This window comes from Drosophila takahashii, chromosome X (genome assembly GCF_030179915.1).
Source record: "Drosophila takahashii strain IR98-3 E-12201 chromosome X, DtakHiC1v2, whole genome shotgun sequence".
Taxonomy (NCBI): domain Eukaryota; kingdom Metazoa; phylum Arthropoda; class Insecta; order Diptera; family Drosophilidae; genus Drosophila; species Drosophila takahashii.
The window spans coordinates 18,959,540-18,976,644 of NC_091683.1; the positions used below are offsets into that span (position 1 = coordinate 18,959,540).

Sequence of the window (17,105 nt, forward strand, 5' to 3'; positions counted from 1 at the left end):
TTGCATTGGATTTTTCAAGAATAAGAATTGGTTCTTGAAATGGAATCTAAATTAGTTTCATAAATAGTAAAGCCAAAACAACAAAGCCTGTCAATTAATTCGCATTAAGCTATAAAATCATAAATAAGTCACCAAGTTTCGTTTGTTGATATTACCTTGGGGCTGAATAAACATGGAAAATTGTACATTTTATTGGCTAGCAATCAGTATGTATTTTTAGACTGTTTACCCCCAATTTGTCACCTGCATGATTTTACAGGTAAATTAGAAAGGCGCCCGGGGTCATGACGATGACTTAGTACGCCCAGTGAAAGCAAGCAAAGCAAGTGAAGTTTCAGGAAGCAGCTCTCGAAATAGGAAAATAGTTTAATTCGTTTGTAAAATTCTTTGTTTATAATGCCGAAACGCGCTCCCTACACTTGGCGGCAACCGGACTTTCCCGGCGACGGCAGCGATTTGTCCTGGCAGGATCCCACTTTGCTCGTCATCTGCCAGAAGGCCAATGTCCAGGCGGCCATCCAGCCGCTCCTGCGATCCCTCAAGCAGCCCTTTGCCCCCGCCCAGGTGGCCAGCATCTTTGTCCACGAAACGATGCGAGATTCGTTCTGTGACCAGGTGCGCAGCTCCATGGAACCGATGCACCGCCAGGCGGCCAGCCACGCGCACTACCAGCAGGCCATCGAAATGGTCGATTGCCTCAAAGCGGAAGTGGTCAGCCTGCTGACGCCGGACGACATCCGTTTCCGGTACAAAATGTCCACCGCCTCGCCGGTGATCGTGTGCGAATTCGATCAGAGCTTCTTTGGCGGCTCGAGACCCACTTCTGTGGTCACGCTGCACACCTTTCGCCACGCCTCCGAGCTGCCCCGCCTCCTGGCCAAGGAGCGGCTGCCGTTCGCGAGTGCCGCCGTCTGGGGTCCCAAGATGGCCGCCGTCTACGAGGCGGCCCTGCATCTGGACCTTCCGGTGGTCTACATCAACTGCCAGGGCCTCTCGCTGGCCCCCATCCAGGAGTTCCTCGCCGAGCAGCAGCCGCACGTGGTGCTGGCCAGGTACCACCACTTCGAGGTCATCCTCCACGGGGGCAAGCACCGGGCAATTGTCTATCCGGCGGAGGTCATCTGGGAGCCCGAGACCCTTGAGTCCCCAGAGCCGCCCATTCGCCCGTCGGCGGGAGCTCAAGGTCAGCCACCAGCAGAGGGTGAGCTGATCCAAAAACTTAATCAACCTCATCCCAAATCTCTGGCAAAATTAACAGTGCTTCAGCTTCGCTAGCTAAATTTACCAATCGTTTGTTAAATTGTTAAAGTTATGATGATAAATTGTTAATAGCAAGAAAATATTAAAATAATTTAGTAGGATAAACTGTCACACAGATCTAATATCATTGAAATTCCTTCCTTCTGATTTTAACGGGTTTAACATAGCGTCGGTCTTAACATACGAAACCTTGAAGTTGGCTGCGATCAACAGGGATGCTTAACAGTTTACCGGAGTTGCCAGACTGGCAAATTTACAACAGATGATACGTTTGTTACAGAAGTTTTCTATGCGAACGACTATAAAAGTGGATATACATTCACAAAGAAGTTATAGCAGGGGTTTCACATAAATATACATATAGCAAGTGATTTATCCGTACACAATTATATAGTATCATCATTTCTTCTGGAAACCCCTTCAATAGATTTTCCCCTGGCAAGTTGATCACTTGTTTCAGCTATCTGTTTCAAGTCTCTCGAATCTCGAATCTCAAATACCAAATCTCGAATCTGTATCATCTCTCTAACCCCCTTTATAAATCCGCTATCGGGGCCTTCGGAAGCATCCGTGGGCCATAAACAACTGGCGACGCGTATGTAAGTGGGCGAGAACACAGAAATAGTTCAAGTGCCTACTTTCGGCAAGCCAAAGCACTTAGTCGTGTTGCACCGCTAACCCTTGCACCGCCCACTTACCGCCCACTTTTCACCCCCTTTTACAACCCCCTTTCCACCCACTCCGCATTCAGTCATGCCACATGGCATCTATCCGCGATTTTCGCAATGAGTTTCACTTAACTTTTGCGTCACTTAAATGTAATTTGTGGAACTTTTTGGCGCAGCCTTTGGGCCTTGTATGTGTGAGTGGGCGTGGCATATTCGAGGGGGTGGTTATGTATATGTGTGTGTGTGTGTGGCTGTTGTTGGCCATTCGATTGCATTCGCTGGCGGCATCGCTTCGTTCGCCACTTTTGAGTGCATTTCAGTGTAATCAAGCGCCCACTTCAGGAGTCCTTCCCAGTCCTTGCCCCCCTTGCCGCCCCCTTACACCCCCTTAAACCACCCCCTCTCCCCTGGCAAAACCCCACTTTCTGTTGCCGTTTCATGCTTTTTAGCATTTCATCATTTGTTGCCAGCTTTTGCCTGCCAACAACAAAATTCTCTCTCCATTTTTTATTCAGCATTTCGATTTCGTGAGCCTACAAAAAAGTGGGGGGGGGGGGGGTGTAACGAGAAAGTGGGGGGTAGGGGTAACAGCCCTTGTGCATTGTTTTTATATTTTCGCCACCCCCTTTTTGGCGCCTCGCTGTGTGTTTGAGTGGCCTTTTAATGCAGCCGCTTAGCGCGCGTGTTGCAACTCAAGAGTTGTGTTGTTGCTGTTGCATTGTTGAGTTGTTGTTTGCCCTGCTGTTGGCAGCGATATTCATTATTTATTTCACTGACCCAGTTGCCGGGCCGCCTGGTCCATGCCCTGACCTAAATTCCCCGACTCTCCGACTTCCCGATGACGTCCAGCCGAAAAGAAACCAGAATGTCGACCAGTCAAGTCGGATAATCATTTCGATAGACCTTTAGTAATAATGCATCTTCTCTGCATTTCTGATGGAAATTTAGAAATCTTAGTAAAACTATTTAAACTGCCTAAAAACCTCAAATAATCCCCATTTAAAAGAAAATATTAACATGATACAAAAGAGTTGTAAGGTTCTGAAATAAAAACAGCAGCCAATCCACTGCTTGCGCTGCTTGAATTCATGTTCTTTCACGTCCAACTTCAACTTCAGTATTTTTACAGTGTTACCAGTTCGTTCGTATACGATTTCTTAACGAAATAGACCTTTTATCAACATAGAGAACACCTTAGTTCCAAGTTTTACTGAGTGATTTGAAAACAACCCGATACCTTTAATCCAATTCGTCGGCAGAAAAGGGATAATAAATTGATTAAAGGAAATGTGGCGATGGAAGTAAGGCACAGAAAGAGTTCAAAAACCGATTTGAAAGGTACTACAATCTGTTGGCAATCCAGAACTAAGGAGTCATTCAACGGGAATTAGGAGGGAGGAGGGCGGAAAGAAAATTGGATTGGATGGACAGCATCAAATTGAGTGGAAGATATTGTATTAGGCGGGATAACACGACTACGGGACATGTTGAAAAGCGGAGGATGGGATGAGGATGGGTGACTACAAAGGGAGGAGGACTTAGCAGTGCTGAAGTCAGAAATGAGCAGAATGAAAATGACTGACTGCCAACTGAATTCATCATCCTTCGTCCTTCGTCCTCCCGCTCTTTTTGTCATTCGCCGCCCGGGGCAACGAGGTCCTTCCTGGGACAATTACAAAATTTAGATTATGTTTTCGTTTTTTTTCTCTGTTTTCTGTTCTGTTCTTGCCACAAACAATGCGGCTTAAATGCTCGGCCATGGGCGGAGGATGCCGAGGGGGCTGTGCTGATTGACAGGAAACAACGCCAACAAGTTGTTGACGGCACTGCCACGAAAAAGCAGGCGGCGGAAGGGCGGAAGGGGCGTGGCAGGAGGAGCAGCTGTTGCCCGAGAGTTGGTGCTGAATTAACTTGCATTGTATAAGGGCAGACAAAGCCCTGGACGATGGCAAAAGATTGAGGCGAGAGACAGAGGATATTCCTCTATATATATGTATATGTATGAAGTGAATGGGTGGAGGGGGAGGTTGGGAGATTCGAGGGGTCGGCAACTTATGCAGCGAAATGTTTGCCATTGTACGACGGCGTTGAAAAGCCCCGCCGCCCATTTAGCCCCCCGACATTCCAACTTTTTGACGACGACCCTGCCAACCGGCCACGCCCCCGCCGCCTCCCCTTCTTCTCCCGCCTAACCCACATATTCCAGTGCATCTCGGAAGTTCGCACACTTCTGCTTACAAAGCACACACAATTCACTTCTTCATGGCCTGCACTGCGAGAAATATTCAAGCGACTTGGCTTAATTTATTAACATGTCATGGTTAATATCTAGAAAAGATCTTAAAATGGTTTTGAAATGTTAATGTGATATGTCAAGATTGTAGTTGAAAGAATTGTAAAAACATCGATAGTCAAAAATATTGATGGTGGTATGTATAATATCTTTTGGAAATGAGAGAAAATAAACAATAAATTACAAAAGCCACAAAAACCCAAATGTTATCGGAAATTTCTTAAAAATTTACTTAAAGTAATCTTTTCAAAACTAACTTATTTAGCTAAGCGATACTATAGATAATGAGCCCAAGCCATCGATGTTTCATAAACTTAAAAACCATCGATATTATCGATAGTTCTATCGAGCGTTTTACCAACCCTATAATGCAGTTTTTCTATTTTGCCTATATTTCAACAAAGTAAACAAGAATGGAAATATTTTAAAATTTGAATATAAGCTTTTAAGAATTAATGGCCCAAGTGAAGTGCAAGTTGCCAGGGATTTTTCTCCGTGTGGCCACATTGCTGCTCGGATGCAGTGCAGCCTGGCGGCCTCCTGGAGATAGCTGGCCAAGTGCTGGCCAATCCGCCGTCCTCCAGGAGGGTATACCCCACCCTCCATCCAAGGACTCTTCTTTCAATAGCCTTTTACTCGGATGGACTGGCGGCGGAGAAGGAGGAGCAGGAGGCTGACTGGCTGGAAACTTGAGCTCCCTGCCCCACCGGATTCCCAGGTGCTGTTGCCACTTTTGTGCGGAAACACTACAAGGATAATGGCAGCGGCAACAACAACTGGATCCGAACAACAATGAGTGGCGTCGCTGCCATGTTGCAAAAGTAATTCAATTTGACTTTTTGTTTTGAAGCTGTCGAGTGGCACCGGGGGATGGTTAAGGGGATGGGGATGGGGATGATGGTATTCCGGATGGTCGGAGGATGCAAGGGATGCTGCAGTGCTCTCAAGGATTGCCAAGAACAACGCCAGCTGGCCGAGAAACTTTTCGGGGGCGGTAAAATAAGGTAAGGAAGGGTAAGGGGCGTGGCATGTTGGCCATGACGGTATATAAGCTGCACTCTCGACGGGCTGCCAGATTGGTCGAGAGAGCGTCAATTGATTTAGCCATTGAGTTATTGCCGAGTTGGCAACCCTCCATTTCCATTTCCCCATCCTCATCCACTTCCGCTTCCTCCCTCGACAACAAGGACGACCCTGAAACGCACTGCGATATCCTAAACAAATAACGGCGAAATGGTTTAATAACTCTGGGTCAAGTTATTATGCTTGTCCAGCAAATTCCCAGGTATTTCCAGCTTATCCCTGCACAAAGCAAATAATTAGGCTTTATTTATTTAATTTAAGTTGGTATCTCAATAAAACGTATCAATTTAAGCTCTCCAAGCATTTGCTTTCAATGCTCTAAACTGTTGCACGTGGCCATTCGAATGCCTTGCTCTCCTGCCCAAAAACAAAGACCTACCATATGGCGCCGCAGTCCATCATTGGAAGGCAAATCACAGCTGGCTCCATATTAATTAAATAATAATTTCAGCAATTTGGTTTTGATTACATTCACCCATCCCTCGGAAGGCAGGCGACGGCGAAGGCGAAGACACCTTAAGTGAGTCCTCCCCTGTCGCCCGATTCGGAGCCGCTCCCCCGGGGGCCAGGATATGATTTGTGGTCAAGACGGGCGACGAAAATGAAGAAGCCATAAGCCATAAGCCAAATTAACAATTAAAGTAAGCCAGACCAGAGACCAGGGACTAGGGACTGGGGACCAGGGACCAGAGGCCCGGAGCCAAAGCCCAAAGGCGGAGGTGTGGACAAACAAACTGGGAACTGGGAAATGCGAAATGAGAACTTAGATCTCAGTAGATAAAACGGAGTGAGTGGCGGACCAAACAAACAATGGGCCAAGATACAATATACATGTTCGGTTCTTGTCAGGGGAGTGGGTAGATACACAGAGAGAATTTCTCAAATGAGTTGTAAATGTTCTTTAAAAAAGAATGACAATTTAAAGATTGATAATGTGTAGACCTGTTGTTGAATTTATGCATACAGGGTTTTAAAGAGCGAATGTTCATAATTCAATAACAAATGTTCTCAATTAAAGAGCAAATTTTCTCAATTCAAGAACAAATGCTCTCATTTTAAGAGCGATGTCCTCATTTAATGAAACAACGCTATCAATTCAAGAGTAAATATTCCTATTTAAAGAGTAAATGTTCTCAATTCAAGAACGATTTTTGCCAATTCAAGAACATTGTGCTTGGATTTTATTTTCCGTGTTCGTAGAGTACTGCTTATGTATATATCTTGTCAGGTCCTTCCTGCAGCAGAACAACTTTTTGGCCCTGATTGCTGAAGTTTGGTGTTTGGTGTGGTGGGATGCCCATAATAGTTTCTGTGATTCCGGAACGACACGCCACACTTTCGGATCTCAGAGTCAGCCTTGAGCACTCGAGTTTTGGGTTTCCCAGCTTCCCAGTTCCGAGAATTGAGTACTGAGTTCTGAGTACTGAGTACCGAGTGCCGAGTACTGCCTGCAGAGGCAGTAAATTGCATTTAAAATGCCATAAATTAAGAGACAACAACTGACGATGGCGCCGATGCTGAGGTCTCCACTTTTCGTGCGAGCGGCTATTAAAATGCATTAAAATTGTTTTTAATGTCAGCTGCATAGAGGCTGCACAAACACACGTGTAAGCGACACCGGATAAAGGTCACACGCACACAGGCACACACGTGCCGACTTGAATGCATGCATTAAAAAAATAAATTTCAAAAAAATAAGCACAAAGAGCTGCGACCTCGGCCCCTCCCCCCCTTCCCCCTTCCCCTGCTAATCCAATTTGTCATAATTAAATTACTTTAAGCCACTTTCCACTTGCCAGGACGTTTTTTCCACCCGCCTGCCCACTCTTGAAAACTTTTGGAGGCCGCACTTAGCGCGCGCATAAACCTCAATTAAATGCTCGCCCCGAACAAAGGCGGAACGGAGCGGCAAAATCGGAGCGAGGCAGTGGAAAATGTGGGAAAAAAATGGGGAAAAATTGGAAGGAGAAAAACCCAGGGGGCGGGGGTGGTTGGAAAAGTGCAGCATGCTCGCGGGCGCATTAATATCGAATGAGAAATAATTACAAGTGCTTAACCAGGCGATTTCGATGCTCATTACACTGCACTTGCTGGCCAGTCACCACCCCCTTAGCTGCCACGCCCCGTTTACCCGTCCACAGCAGCCACATAGAGCGAAGGAGAGATAAACGCAGGCAGACACACTCGCACACATAAACATTTATTAATACGACAAGCCGTTAACTGGCACCGGCAATAAAACGCAAAGTGCCACCCCCTTTAGAAAATCGCAAGGGTTGGAAAATCGGTGTGCAGGTGGAAAATGGCATGCAGGCGAGGTGATGCAAGTCATTCACACTCATCGCTGTCAATATGTGATTCGGAAAAAGCATCGAACCTGCTTTTTTGCTCAGCAGATCAATATTCTACATATTTAGGCATTTTTAGAGGCGCCACCTAGCGGAAAATGCATTATTTGCTCATAACTTTTTAAAGAATGGTCCGATTTTGAAAATTTCTTTTACATTTCGATAGGTATTCGTAAGCACTACCAAATGGCCATTAAACTTTAACAATATCTGTAAAGGTGAAGGAGCCAGGTTTTTTTTAAAGACCTTGAAGACAATAGTCTCTAAAAAAATGTAAGCTTCTTTATACGTACTGAGAACTAGCCTTTAAATAAATAATTATCCTTGTTCTAAAGGACATATTTATTAAAATATTCCTTTCTAATGCCGTCATGCAGCTGCTGTCAAAGTTTATTACCCATACGCAGCGTTGCCATTGTTGGCTTTACTTTATTACTAATACGCAATGTTGGCTCTCCGACTTTTACAGCTTGTTAACTCATTAAAATCAATGAGCAGCCGACAGTCATTAAAAGCATATCAAGCTGGTGTACATGGTTATGTTTTGTTTGGCTTTTTAATGCATTTCCTAATTTTGGCGTTGAACGATACTATTTTAACGAATCAGAATTTAATTGGCTAACATGGCTAAAGAAATTTGATTTTAATTTGACCAAATGTAACGATGATTAATTCACTCGTCGGTGGAAAATTAAAATGTTTTTGGCAGCAAATGCGTACGTATGGTTTTATGTTGAGGCCAACAGGAAGTGACTCGAATGTAATGATGATTGACTAATTGGTCAACGACAGCTGAAAGAGCAGCATTTGAATATATTTTTGCGCCATTATGAAGCTGACTTTTTGATGAACAGTCAATGAATTGAGGGAAACCGCAGTCTGAGGAGAAAATGAATAAATTAATACGTTGAAAGTCGCTTTCAATGGAAAAACGCAATTTTCTCTTCAAAACAAATAGCAATATAAATGCTTTTGGTAGAGAAAAACAGCTTAATGGGCCTGGACAAATTGATAGGGCATATTGTGCCTGCCCAAAATATCGTCCTTTGTGTGCAACTTAAATGTGCAGCGAGCGTAAAAATTCAAGCCTCATCAGCTTAGCGCTTAGTGCGGCCATTTACCCGGAAAATCTCCGGTAATTGGAGGAAAAAAAATAAATAAAAAATCAATTAATTGAAATCGTGCATAATGAATGTCGGACAAACGTGTTTACAAGCCCGAAAAGGCAAACAAACCGATTTCCGATGACAAAATTACTCATTTACAATGCAATTTTGAGGCTGCACATCCGAAGAATCTGGGTTGTACATAGGTTGTATATGCGCCACCAGGCATATATTTCATATATTACATACAAATTACAATGTATCCCCGTTGCCTTTGTTCCGTTGGACAGTAAATCATTGACCGAAATTGGTGCGCTTCACTGGAGAGCTGGGCAAACACGGCGTAAATTAATAAATATTAAAATGTCCAGCCATGTCCTGGAACTCCTGCCTTTCCTCCCCCGCTTCTCCTGACTTACTCATCTGGCACTTGAAAATGAACAAAGCGATAAAAAGCACAAAACACTCAGCCAGAGGAGCGGAGTGGAGAGGAGAGAAGGGAAGATAGAGCAAACAAACTTCTGAGCCATTACACAACAAAATGGCGTTAAAAGTCCAGCAAAAATGGCGAAAAACTGTATGGTACTCGCACCAGTGATATCCTTCTGGGATTTTCCACTTAGCTTAAAATACCCCGTTCTCAGCGGTGCCAAAATACCCTGGGCAAATGGTGAAAACCCGGCGAAACAATATATAAACAACAATTCAAATGCAGACAACACTGGCAAACAAACACACGCTGCAAGTATTGAAATAATATTTTTACATTTCATGTTTCCAAAAGGTTTATCCAGCCAGCAGCCAACAGCCAGCAGACGGAAGTGAAAACTCTCTAACGGCGGCGGACAAACAACAAAAAAAGAGTGCAGAAAAAGCAAGTGCAACCACAGACGGACAAACGGACAGGCGGAAATACGGACAAACGGACAAACGGACAGTTGGACAGCAGAGCACCACAGGGAACCGCCCAGAAATATGCAATGATAATCAGAAAAGCAAACACGAAGTGGGAACGACGACGACTCCATGAGGGCCATCAGGATCAGCATTTGCATCCGCATCCGCATCAACGTCAACATCAGGAGGCGAAGTGCTGTTGGTTTGCCCATTGGTTTCACCATTGGCTGCTGATGTTTCTGATTTCGGAGCTCATCCGCCTCTGTTTGCCAGTCAATCAATGCACAGGGAGCACTGTGGCAGCACCACTGAGCCACCAAACCACCGAACCAACGAACCACTGAACCACCATATGTGTGGCTTTTGCTTTCGGTGCGATGGAAGAGCAAGAACCACAGGAGCAGCGATAATTGTGATGGATTAATTGGCCAGGCCGGACTGAGCCACATTATTTAGATGCTCTTTTTGGCCAAGAACGAGGCTAGAGGATTGGCAACAGGTCAATTTAGAGAGAGGAAAGGAATAATACTACATAATCATAAATAGATAATAATAGTAATATACGTTAACAAATTCAGGATAACCATTAGATAAATTACAAATAAATATATAATTCGACTATAATTACTTAACTATCCTCATTATCAGCCATAAAAAATACAATCAAATTAGCTGCTGCCGCTGCTGCACTTTTACATATTTCCTTGACCTGCATCATTTACGAACTTCTCGCTTACCACTTCACTATTTATTTATTTATTTACATGCAACATTTCAATTAAATTTCAATTTATTTCTGCAAGCTCATTGATTATGCATGGCAATTAATTTTATGCAATTTTCAGTACGCAATATTTTCAATTAGTCTGTGGGGTCTGGAGAGCGGAGGGCTGAGGACCGGAGGACTAGACAGCATAATATGCTAACTAGGTATTCAATCCTCCTACCAGTGCCGCACCCACTCGTTGTAATTAATACAGGGCCAGAGATTGGATGGCTTCGTTGCTGGGAAAAGGATTATATGGAGCAAAGGGGATTGGGGGTTGGGGATATGATACCAAAACAGAGGCAGGCATATTGAATGTCCGAGGAGCAGACAATTAGTTGCTCATGTGACAAATGCAAGGCCAGGGAAAATAAAGTGGGCCCAACAAAGGAGGAAAAACGTAGAGCGGGATGGCATCTAAAATTGCATTTAAATAATGAAAAAGGCTTAAACAAAAGGCCGGCCAGACAAAGGCGAACTGCAGCCAAATGGCCAACAAAAGTCGAAATGAGAGGAGAGGATGGAGAATGGAAAGGAAGGAAGCGACCGAAGGTTGAAAGGAAGGAAGGAAGTAACTTGGCTCAAATCAAGAACATGTAAATACAGTCAGGCCAACGTTTGACGCTTGGCTAGCCACTGTCCAAACTACTGACCCCTGACCCCTGACCCCTTGTCCACTCCGAGAAGAGAATTGTAAATTACAGTTGCATTCATTCATTCATTCATTGGCAAACCCTCCCTCTTTCGGGGGATTCATGAATAAATGATAGCTCAACTCTGCTGCCACTCTGTCATCAGATATGGCACACAAAAATATATGTATATGTTGGAAATTTGAGACTCACCTCATTAGCACTTTGTTTGCTCCGGCCACGCGGCGTATGCGTAATAAGCGACATCACACCACCGAACGGACACCGAAAGCGAAGCAAATAAGAAGCTAATTAGGCGCTGATTGATGCCTCCTGATGGCCATTTGCCATTGGCCATTGGCCAGGCAACACAATATGGTAATGAGTGTTGCACTATTGGGGACTCGGGAACTCTTGGCTAATGGGAACAAGCCAGAAATGTCCCGAAAAGATATCCGAATGCTGCCAAGGGGAATTGCATAACCATTCTGCCTCTGAGGGTTTGGGGGGTTGGAAACCGCAGTGAGCAGGCGACTGGAACTAAGCGCCTTAAGGCAGCTCCTCTTCCATCCTTCCATCTCCTCCATTCATCAGCTGCCAGTTGTCAGTTGTCAATTGTCAGTTGTCACTTGGCTGCCTCATGTGGCCTGCTAATGCGATGCGTTGCGTTGCGACGCGCATCTGAATGATGCAGCAACTGCAAATCGCCGGCTGCGAATGCCAACTATGTAGCTACTGGCAAACTGGCAGGGCCAGATAGGCAGATTTGGATTCGCATTCGCATTCGTATTCGGATTCAGAGGCAGTGGCACAGAGAAGAGAGGAGAGTGGAGGGGCAGGGACAGCTCACTAATTGCCACCGAATGGAAGGCAGACGGAGTCGCCACCCATGAGATCGCGTTAGTTATGTTGTTACGTTGGGAGGAGCTTAAAGCCCAAGGTCCTTGAAAAGTCTTTAACCGAAATGCTGAAAACGCACTTGAGCACTTTGGCAAAATGGGTCAATCCATTATGAGGAAACCAAAAACCAAGTACAATAATGCAGTTTTAATATTCAAATCAATTTTAAAGAAGAGAGAACGCAAGTACATACATTTCCGATCGATTGGCATTTAAACCTGGACCTTTTATTTTATTTCAATCGCTCGCAAAAAATCATTATAAAAAAATTGAAAATTTTATCTTACCAACATCACACGGAAAGTTCCATGGATTTATTTATTATTTTGTTATGTGTTCAAAACAGTACGTATTTTTGGAGTAGGGCCATTTTTGGCCAAGTTACACCAAAAAAACAAACAAAAAAAATCAAATTTTTACCAAAAACCCAGAATCCAATTTTTCACAAAAAAAGAATTCGTTTTTTGACCGTAACAAAGGAAATATTAACCTTCCTGAATTTGTTATTAAATTTTCAAACGATTTGCATTTAAACCTGGACAATTTATTTTTTAGCCATTTTTCGTACAAAATCATGAGGTACCCCCTTATAAAAAATATTGAAAATTGGCGAAAATTGTATTTCTCCAAGATCACCCGGAAAGTATCATGGATTTTTTTATTATTTTGTTATCTGTTCAAAACAGTATTTATTTTTGGTGTAGGACCATTTTTGGCCAAGTTACAGCAAAAAAGAAACAGAAAATATTCCCATTTTTACCAAAAAACCCAGATGCCAATTTTTCACATAAAATTAATTCGTTTTTTGACCTTTCTGAACTCGTTATTTTTTTAATTTTACAAGACCTGTGAAAACCTAATGTGAGTGCCCTTCTTTTTCAATTCTCCCCAACTGGCGAAGACCGCGCCACAGGATGATGTCCCGGATGGCCTTCAGCATCGGACGGAGCTTGGTGCGCTGCCAGTGCATATTGTCGCTGCCGCGCTCCAGGAGGATCTTGATCAGCTGCTCCATGCCGTGCATGTCGCGCAGGTTCGTGTGGAAGAACTGGCTGAAGAACTCCAGCTCCTGCGAAGTGGACAGCCGCTCGATCAGCGGCCGCAGGAGGCTGACCACCTTGTTGGTGGAGTTGCTGCAGCTTTTTTGGATACAAAATAGAAAGCTCTGATTCCATAGCGATTCCCATAGCGATTATCACTCACAAGTTGCGTATCTGCTGCATGTTTCCCGTCACATACTTCTTGGCCAGGCCGTAGCCCACGTCGTTGGCCACCACCGAGCTGAAGGATCGCCTGGCGTTGTGCTTGCGAATGCCCACGCTCTCGAAGGTCCACTTGAGGACGCGTTCCAGGGCGAAGGCGTTGCGCGAACAGGCCAAAGCGGTCAGCAGGGTCTCCTGCTCGGCGGCGAAGTTGGAGCGCTGGTACATCGACTCGACGGCATCCCGATCCGCCTCGGTTCCGAACTTCACCGCCGTGCAGAAGACCGTCTCCCGCTCGGCGATGGTCATCCAGCCGGCCTTCACCGGCGTCTCCTTGGCGAATTCCCGGCGGGCCAGGCTCACGCAGGCGGGCACCTCGTACTGGCAGGCCAGCCGCAGGATCACCGGTCGGTGGGTCATGTTCCCCGAGGAGTTGGTGAGGTACGAGGATTGCACCCGCTCGAACTGACGCTCCAGCAGGAGGCGCATGTAGCTCTGGTTGGAGGAGTGAGGAGTCAGGAGCAGGGTTCAGAAATTGACACACATGTTACAAACATGAAAAAACGTATTTTACAAAATACAAAAGTGTTAAAATGTGAAAAATAATTGTTAACACACAGCTCACTTGTGTTTTTTACACAATGTGTTATTAACAGGACGTGTTTTTTACACACTGTGTTTCTAACACAAATGAAAATTACATTTCACTGACATTAACGAGTCGAAGGGAAAATGAAAACCATTAACCATTTCAAAGCATATATGAATTCTTATACTCTAGAAAACCGTGCAATTTTCAGTTTAACATACAATTCCGACACTTTGATGTCAAAAACTCATTGTGTTAAAAACACGCTGTGTAAAAAACTCGTCATGTTAATAACACGTCGTGTAAGTAACACGACTGACATGTGTGTGTTATTTATGTTTCTAGCAAATGTAGAATACAATTTTTTACACAAAAGTCAATAGCTTTTGTAGGCCTTAGCACTTTGACATTTAACGTGTTAATAACACAGGTTTTTTACAGTGTGTGTTATTGGATTATCCCACCTTGTACACCCGGTAGTGGTGGTTCTTCTTGGCCACATTGTTGATCCGCTCGAAGTTGACCTGCGTGGCGTCCCACACGACATACTCGTCCTCGTGCTCCAGATAGCCGATGATGCCCAGGGCCATCGGGTACTCCATGACGCCGCTCCAGGCGAGGTTAAAGAGATCATCGACCAGCTGGGCCCGGTTCACGCGATGGATCTGCCGGAATGCCGTGGGATCGGCGAGCGTTTCGTTGAGCAGCTGCCAATTGCGCAGGTCGTAGTTCACGCGAAACGGAGCCGAGTGTCGGACGTTGAGCAGCAGCCAGTCCTTCGGCCCGGCCATCAGTTTCTCCAGCCGCACGGACTGCAGGCGACCCTGCGGTCCGTGGATCGAACAGGTGAGCCAGCGGCTGGCCGTGATGCTGTCCAGGTGACGGCAACTGGGGCACGAGTAGGTGAGCGGCACCCACCAGCAGGGATTCTTGGCCACGGCCCGATGCTTCAGCTGCGGACTGATGAAGAAGCGCTCCTGCCGCACCAGAGCCGAGCGATCCTCGTAGTTCCGGGTGACCAGGAGCAGCGGGTAGCCCGGCTGCTTCAGCCACGAGGTCATGATGCGCGTGATGTTCAGACCCTTGCCTAGCAACCCGTTGCGATCCACCTGCAGCTGTAGGATGTCCCAGAAATCCGAGGAGGTGGCACTGCTGTTGGCATACTTCACCAGATAGCGACGCACCCCGGCCAGCCAGGCATCCTCGCCCATGATGCGGTGCAGCATGTCGAAGAGCACGGCCGCCTTGCGCTCTCCGATCTCGTTGTAGGCCGACCAGATGTGAGCCTCGTCGGGCACCTGGGCCGCCACCAGATCGGTGTTCACATGGGCATCGTAGTCGAGCACCTGCAGGTAGAGCTGCAGGGCATGCCGCTCCATGTAGTCCCACTCGGGACGCAGTTCGTGCACCCCGAAACGCGAGAGGTACAGGGCGAAGGCGTTCTTTAGCCAAACCTCGTGCCACCAGACCACCGAAACTAGGTTTCCGAACCACTGGTGCACCACCGTCACGGCCACCGCTCGGGTAACTCCCTGCTGGTCACTCATCGAGCTGAGTTCCATGTCGTAGAGGACCGACTCCTCGGCGAAGGTCGGCAGGCCCCAGTTCTCCTTGGCCGCAAAGGCAAAGTCCGGCAGGGCCAGCAGGTCGATCTTCATGAGCCGCAGGCTGTTGTTGAACAGCCGCTCGTAGAAGTCGAGCAGCGGCTTCACCAGAATGTTGGCGAACTGCGTCTGCGGCAGGGCGTCCGGGCGGGCCCACGTGCTAATGGGACAGCCCTCGCGCTCATTGGACGTGAAGCCCGGCCGCTCGAACTTGCTGATCGAGAAGGCCACCAGGTACGTCTGCATCGGATGGCTCTCCAGGAACTGCGTCCACACGTAGTCCTTCAGGCTGGAGCTTTGGTGGGAGGGGGTTGAAAGAATTCAATACACTGGAACTATGCCCCTAAACTTTATCAAAATGGGGTTTATCAGTGATCTAAGGTCCGTAGTTAGGTCTTTAAATAATCTTTAAACTATCTTGCATTGGGCACACGTCGATTCTTCTTTGTGTCGCACATGCACTGCCATGCGTATTGAGCTTTGAGCACACCTGCTTTGAACAAAAAGTATCGCGAATTCTTAAGAACTTGAAAACAACTTCAAAAGAAGAGAATTGAAGGCAAAAAAAGCTTAGCGCAAAAGGAATCTGAAGGTAACCTCGCCTTCTTTTATAAAAAAATATCGCGAATTCTTAAGAACTTGGAAATAAATTCAAAAGAAGAGACTTTAAGGCGGCAAAAGCACCCCTGCTTTTAACAAAATTAATCGCGAATTCTTAAGAACTTGGAAACAATTTAAAAAGTAGAGACTTGAAGGCAGCAAAAGCACCACTGCTTTTAACAAAAAGAATCGCGAATTCTTGGAACTTGGAAGCAACTTAAAAAGCAAAGACTTGAAGGCTTAAATTCTCGAATTCTTCAGAGTTTAGACCAATCGAAATTCGCACTCAGGAGGTAAAAACTGCAATCACAGAACCCTCATTCGCAATCTCAATCATAGAACTCACTGGCGGATGGTCCGATTGACAGGCATGTTGGACAGGGCGCGGTACTCGTGCGGGTGGGCCAGGTTGATCGCGAAGGGGGTCCTGAAGATGGGATCGTCGAAGCAGGGGAAGGCCTCGCGGGCGTGGATGGGCTCGAATTGGGTGGCAGCCAGCCACTGGGCCAAAGTGGTGTTATGGTCCACGTAGCTGCTGCTGTAGAACCCCGTGTTGTCACTCCTCAGGACACTGGTGAAGGATATCTTCAGCGTGTACGTGGTGTTAACCACAAGCGAGCTCTTCAGGTGGACAGTCAGCCGGCAGAGTTTGCTATCCGTCTCTATGTGACTGACCGTCACCGGTTTTCCCCGCTTGGCCACCAAACTTACGGATTTCCGCTTGCGAATATTCAGCTTGCGGGCATTGAGAACCAGACTCTTGGTGGGCCGCTCCGATCTCAAATCAATAACTACCTTGCCGCCGAAGGGCTGATAGGGCTGGTTGATGCGCGTCACAAGGTCCAGGCGGTACCGCAGCGGCACCACCCACCGCGGCAGGCGGTTGACGGTGGTTTGACCCTCCAGTCGCGGAAAGAGGGTGGTGAGTAGTGCCAGGTAGCCCAAGTGCATGACTTCGCAAACATCTAGCTTCTTTGCTTGGCTTTCTTTCGATTCGCTGGGGGCCAGGGGTGTGTCTAATTAATTTCCATTCGATTCGCCAGACCCCTTGAAAGTACACTAGACTCTAACTAACTCGATATGAAACGTAGATCGTTTTTACATTATTTTAGATAAATTTTTAAATTGTAAGGTAAATTTGAACTGGTCGAAAAGAG

General features: G+C 46.1%; 3 protein-coding genes across 14 annotated transcripts in view; 1 reads left to right on the top strand and 2 right to left on the bottom strand.

The window, feature by feature from the left end:
* Window positions 1-17,105, bottom strand: part of X11Lbeta — a 95,371-nt gene that overhangs the window by 35,886 nt on the left and 42,380 nt on the right. The window contains exon 1 of one of the 12 annotated variants that reach the window (XM_070218990.1): window positions 16,295-16,388. The exons of the other annotated variants lie outside the window; for them this stretch is intronic. The gene's annotated coding sequence lies outside the window, so the exon portion shown is untranslated. Of the gene's footprint in view, window positions 1-16,294; window positions 16,389-17,105 lie in introns of those variants that run through there. 12 annotated transcript variants of the gene reach the window in all.
* Window positions 285-1,372, top strand: LOC108060877 (uncharacterized). The gene has a single exon (XM_017146797.3). It carries the CDS (start codon window positions 397-399, stop codon window positions 1,273-1,275), a length of 879 nt encoding a protein of 292 aa, XP_017002286.2. The 5' UTR covers window positions 285-396; the 3' UTR covers window positions 1,276-1,372.
* On the bottom strand, window positions 12,675-16,914 carry LOC108060876 (aminopeptidase Ey). The gene is made up of 4 exons (XM_017146796.3): window positions 16,295-16,914; window positions 14,209-15,643; window positions 13,157-13,650; window positions 12,675-13,092 (listed from the first exon to the last, which is right to left on the bottom strand). Exons 1-4 carry the CDS (start codon window positions 16,897-16,899, stop codon window positions 12,810-12,812), a joined length of 2,817 nt encoding a protein of 938 aa, XP_017002285.2. The 5' UTR covers window positions 16,900-16,914; the 3' UTR covers window positions 12,675-12,809.

What these genes read in the sequence shown, in the direction of transcription:
- LOC108060877 (XM_017146797.3), top strand. Translation starts at nt 397, where the DNA reads ATGCCGAAACGCGCTCCCTACACTTGGCGGCAACCGGACTTTCCCGGC.
- LOC108060876 (XM_017146796.3), bottom strand. Translation starts at nt 16,899, where the DNA reads ATGCACTTGGGCTACCTGGCACTACTCACCACCCTCTTTCCGCGACTG. An exon ending in GTCAATCGGACCATCCGCCA is followed by an intron (nt 15,644 to 16,294) that starts GTGAGTTCTATG and finishes CTCCCACCAAAG; the next exon opens with CTCCAGCCTGAAGGACTACG. An exon ending in ACCACTACCGGGTGTACAAG is followed by an intron (nt 13,651 to 14,208) that starts GTGGGATAATCC and finishes TCCTCCAACCAG; the next exon opens with AGCTACATGCGCCTCCTGCT.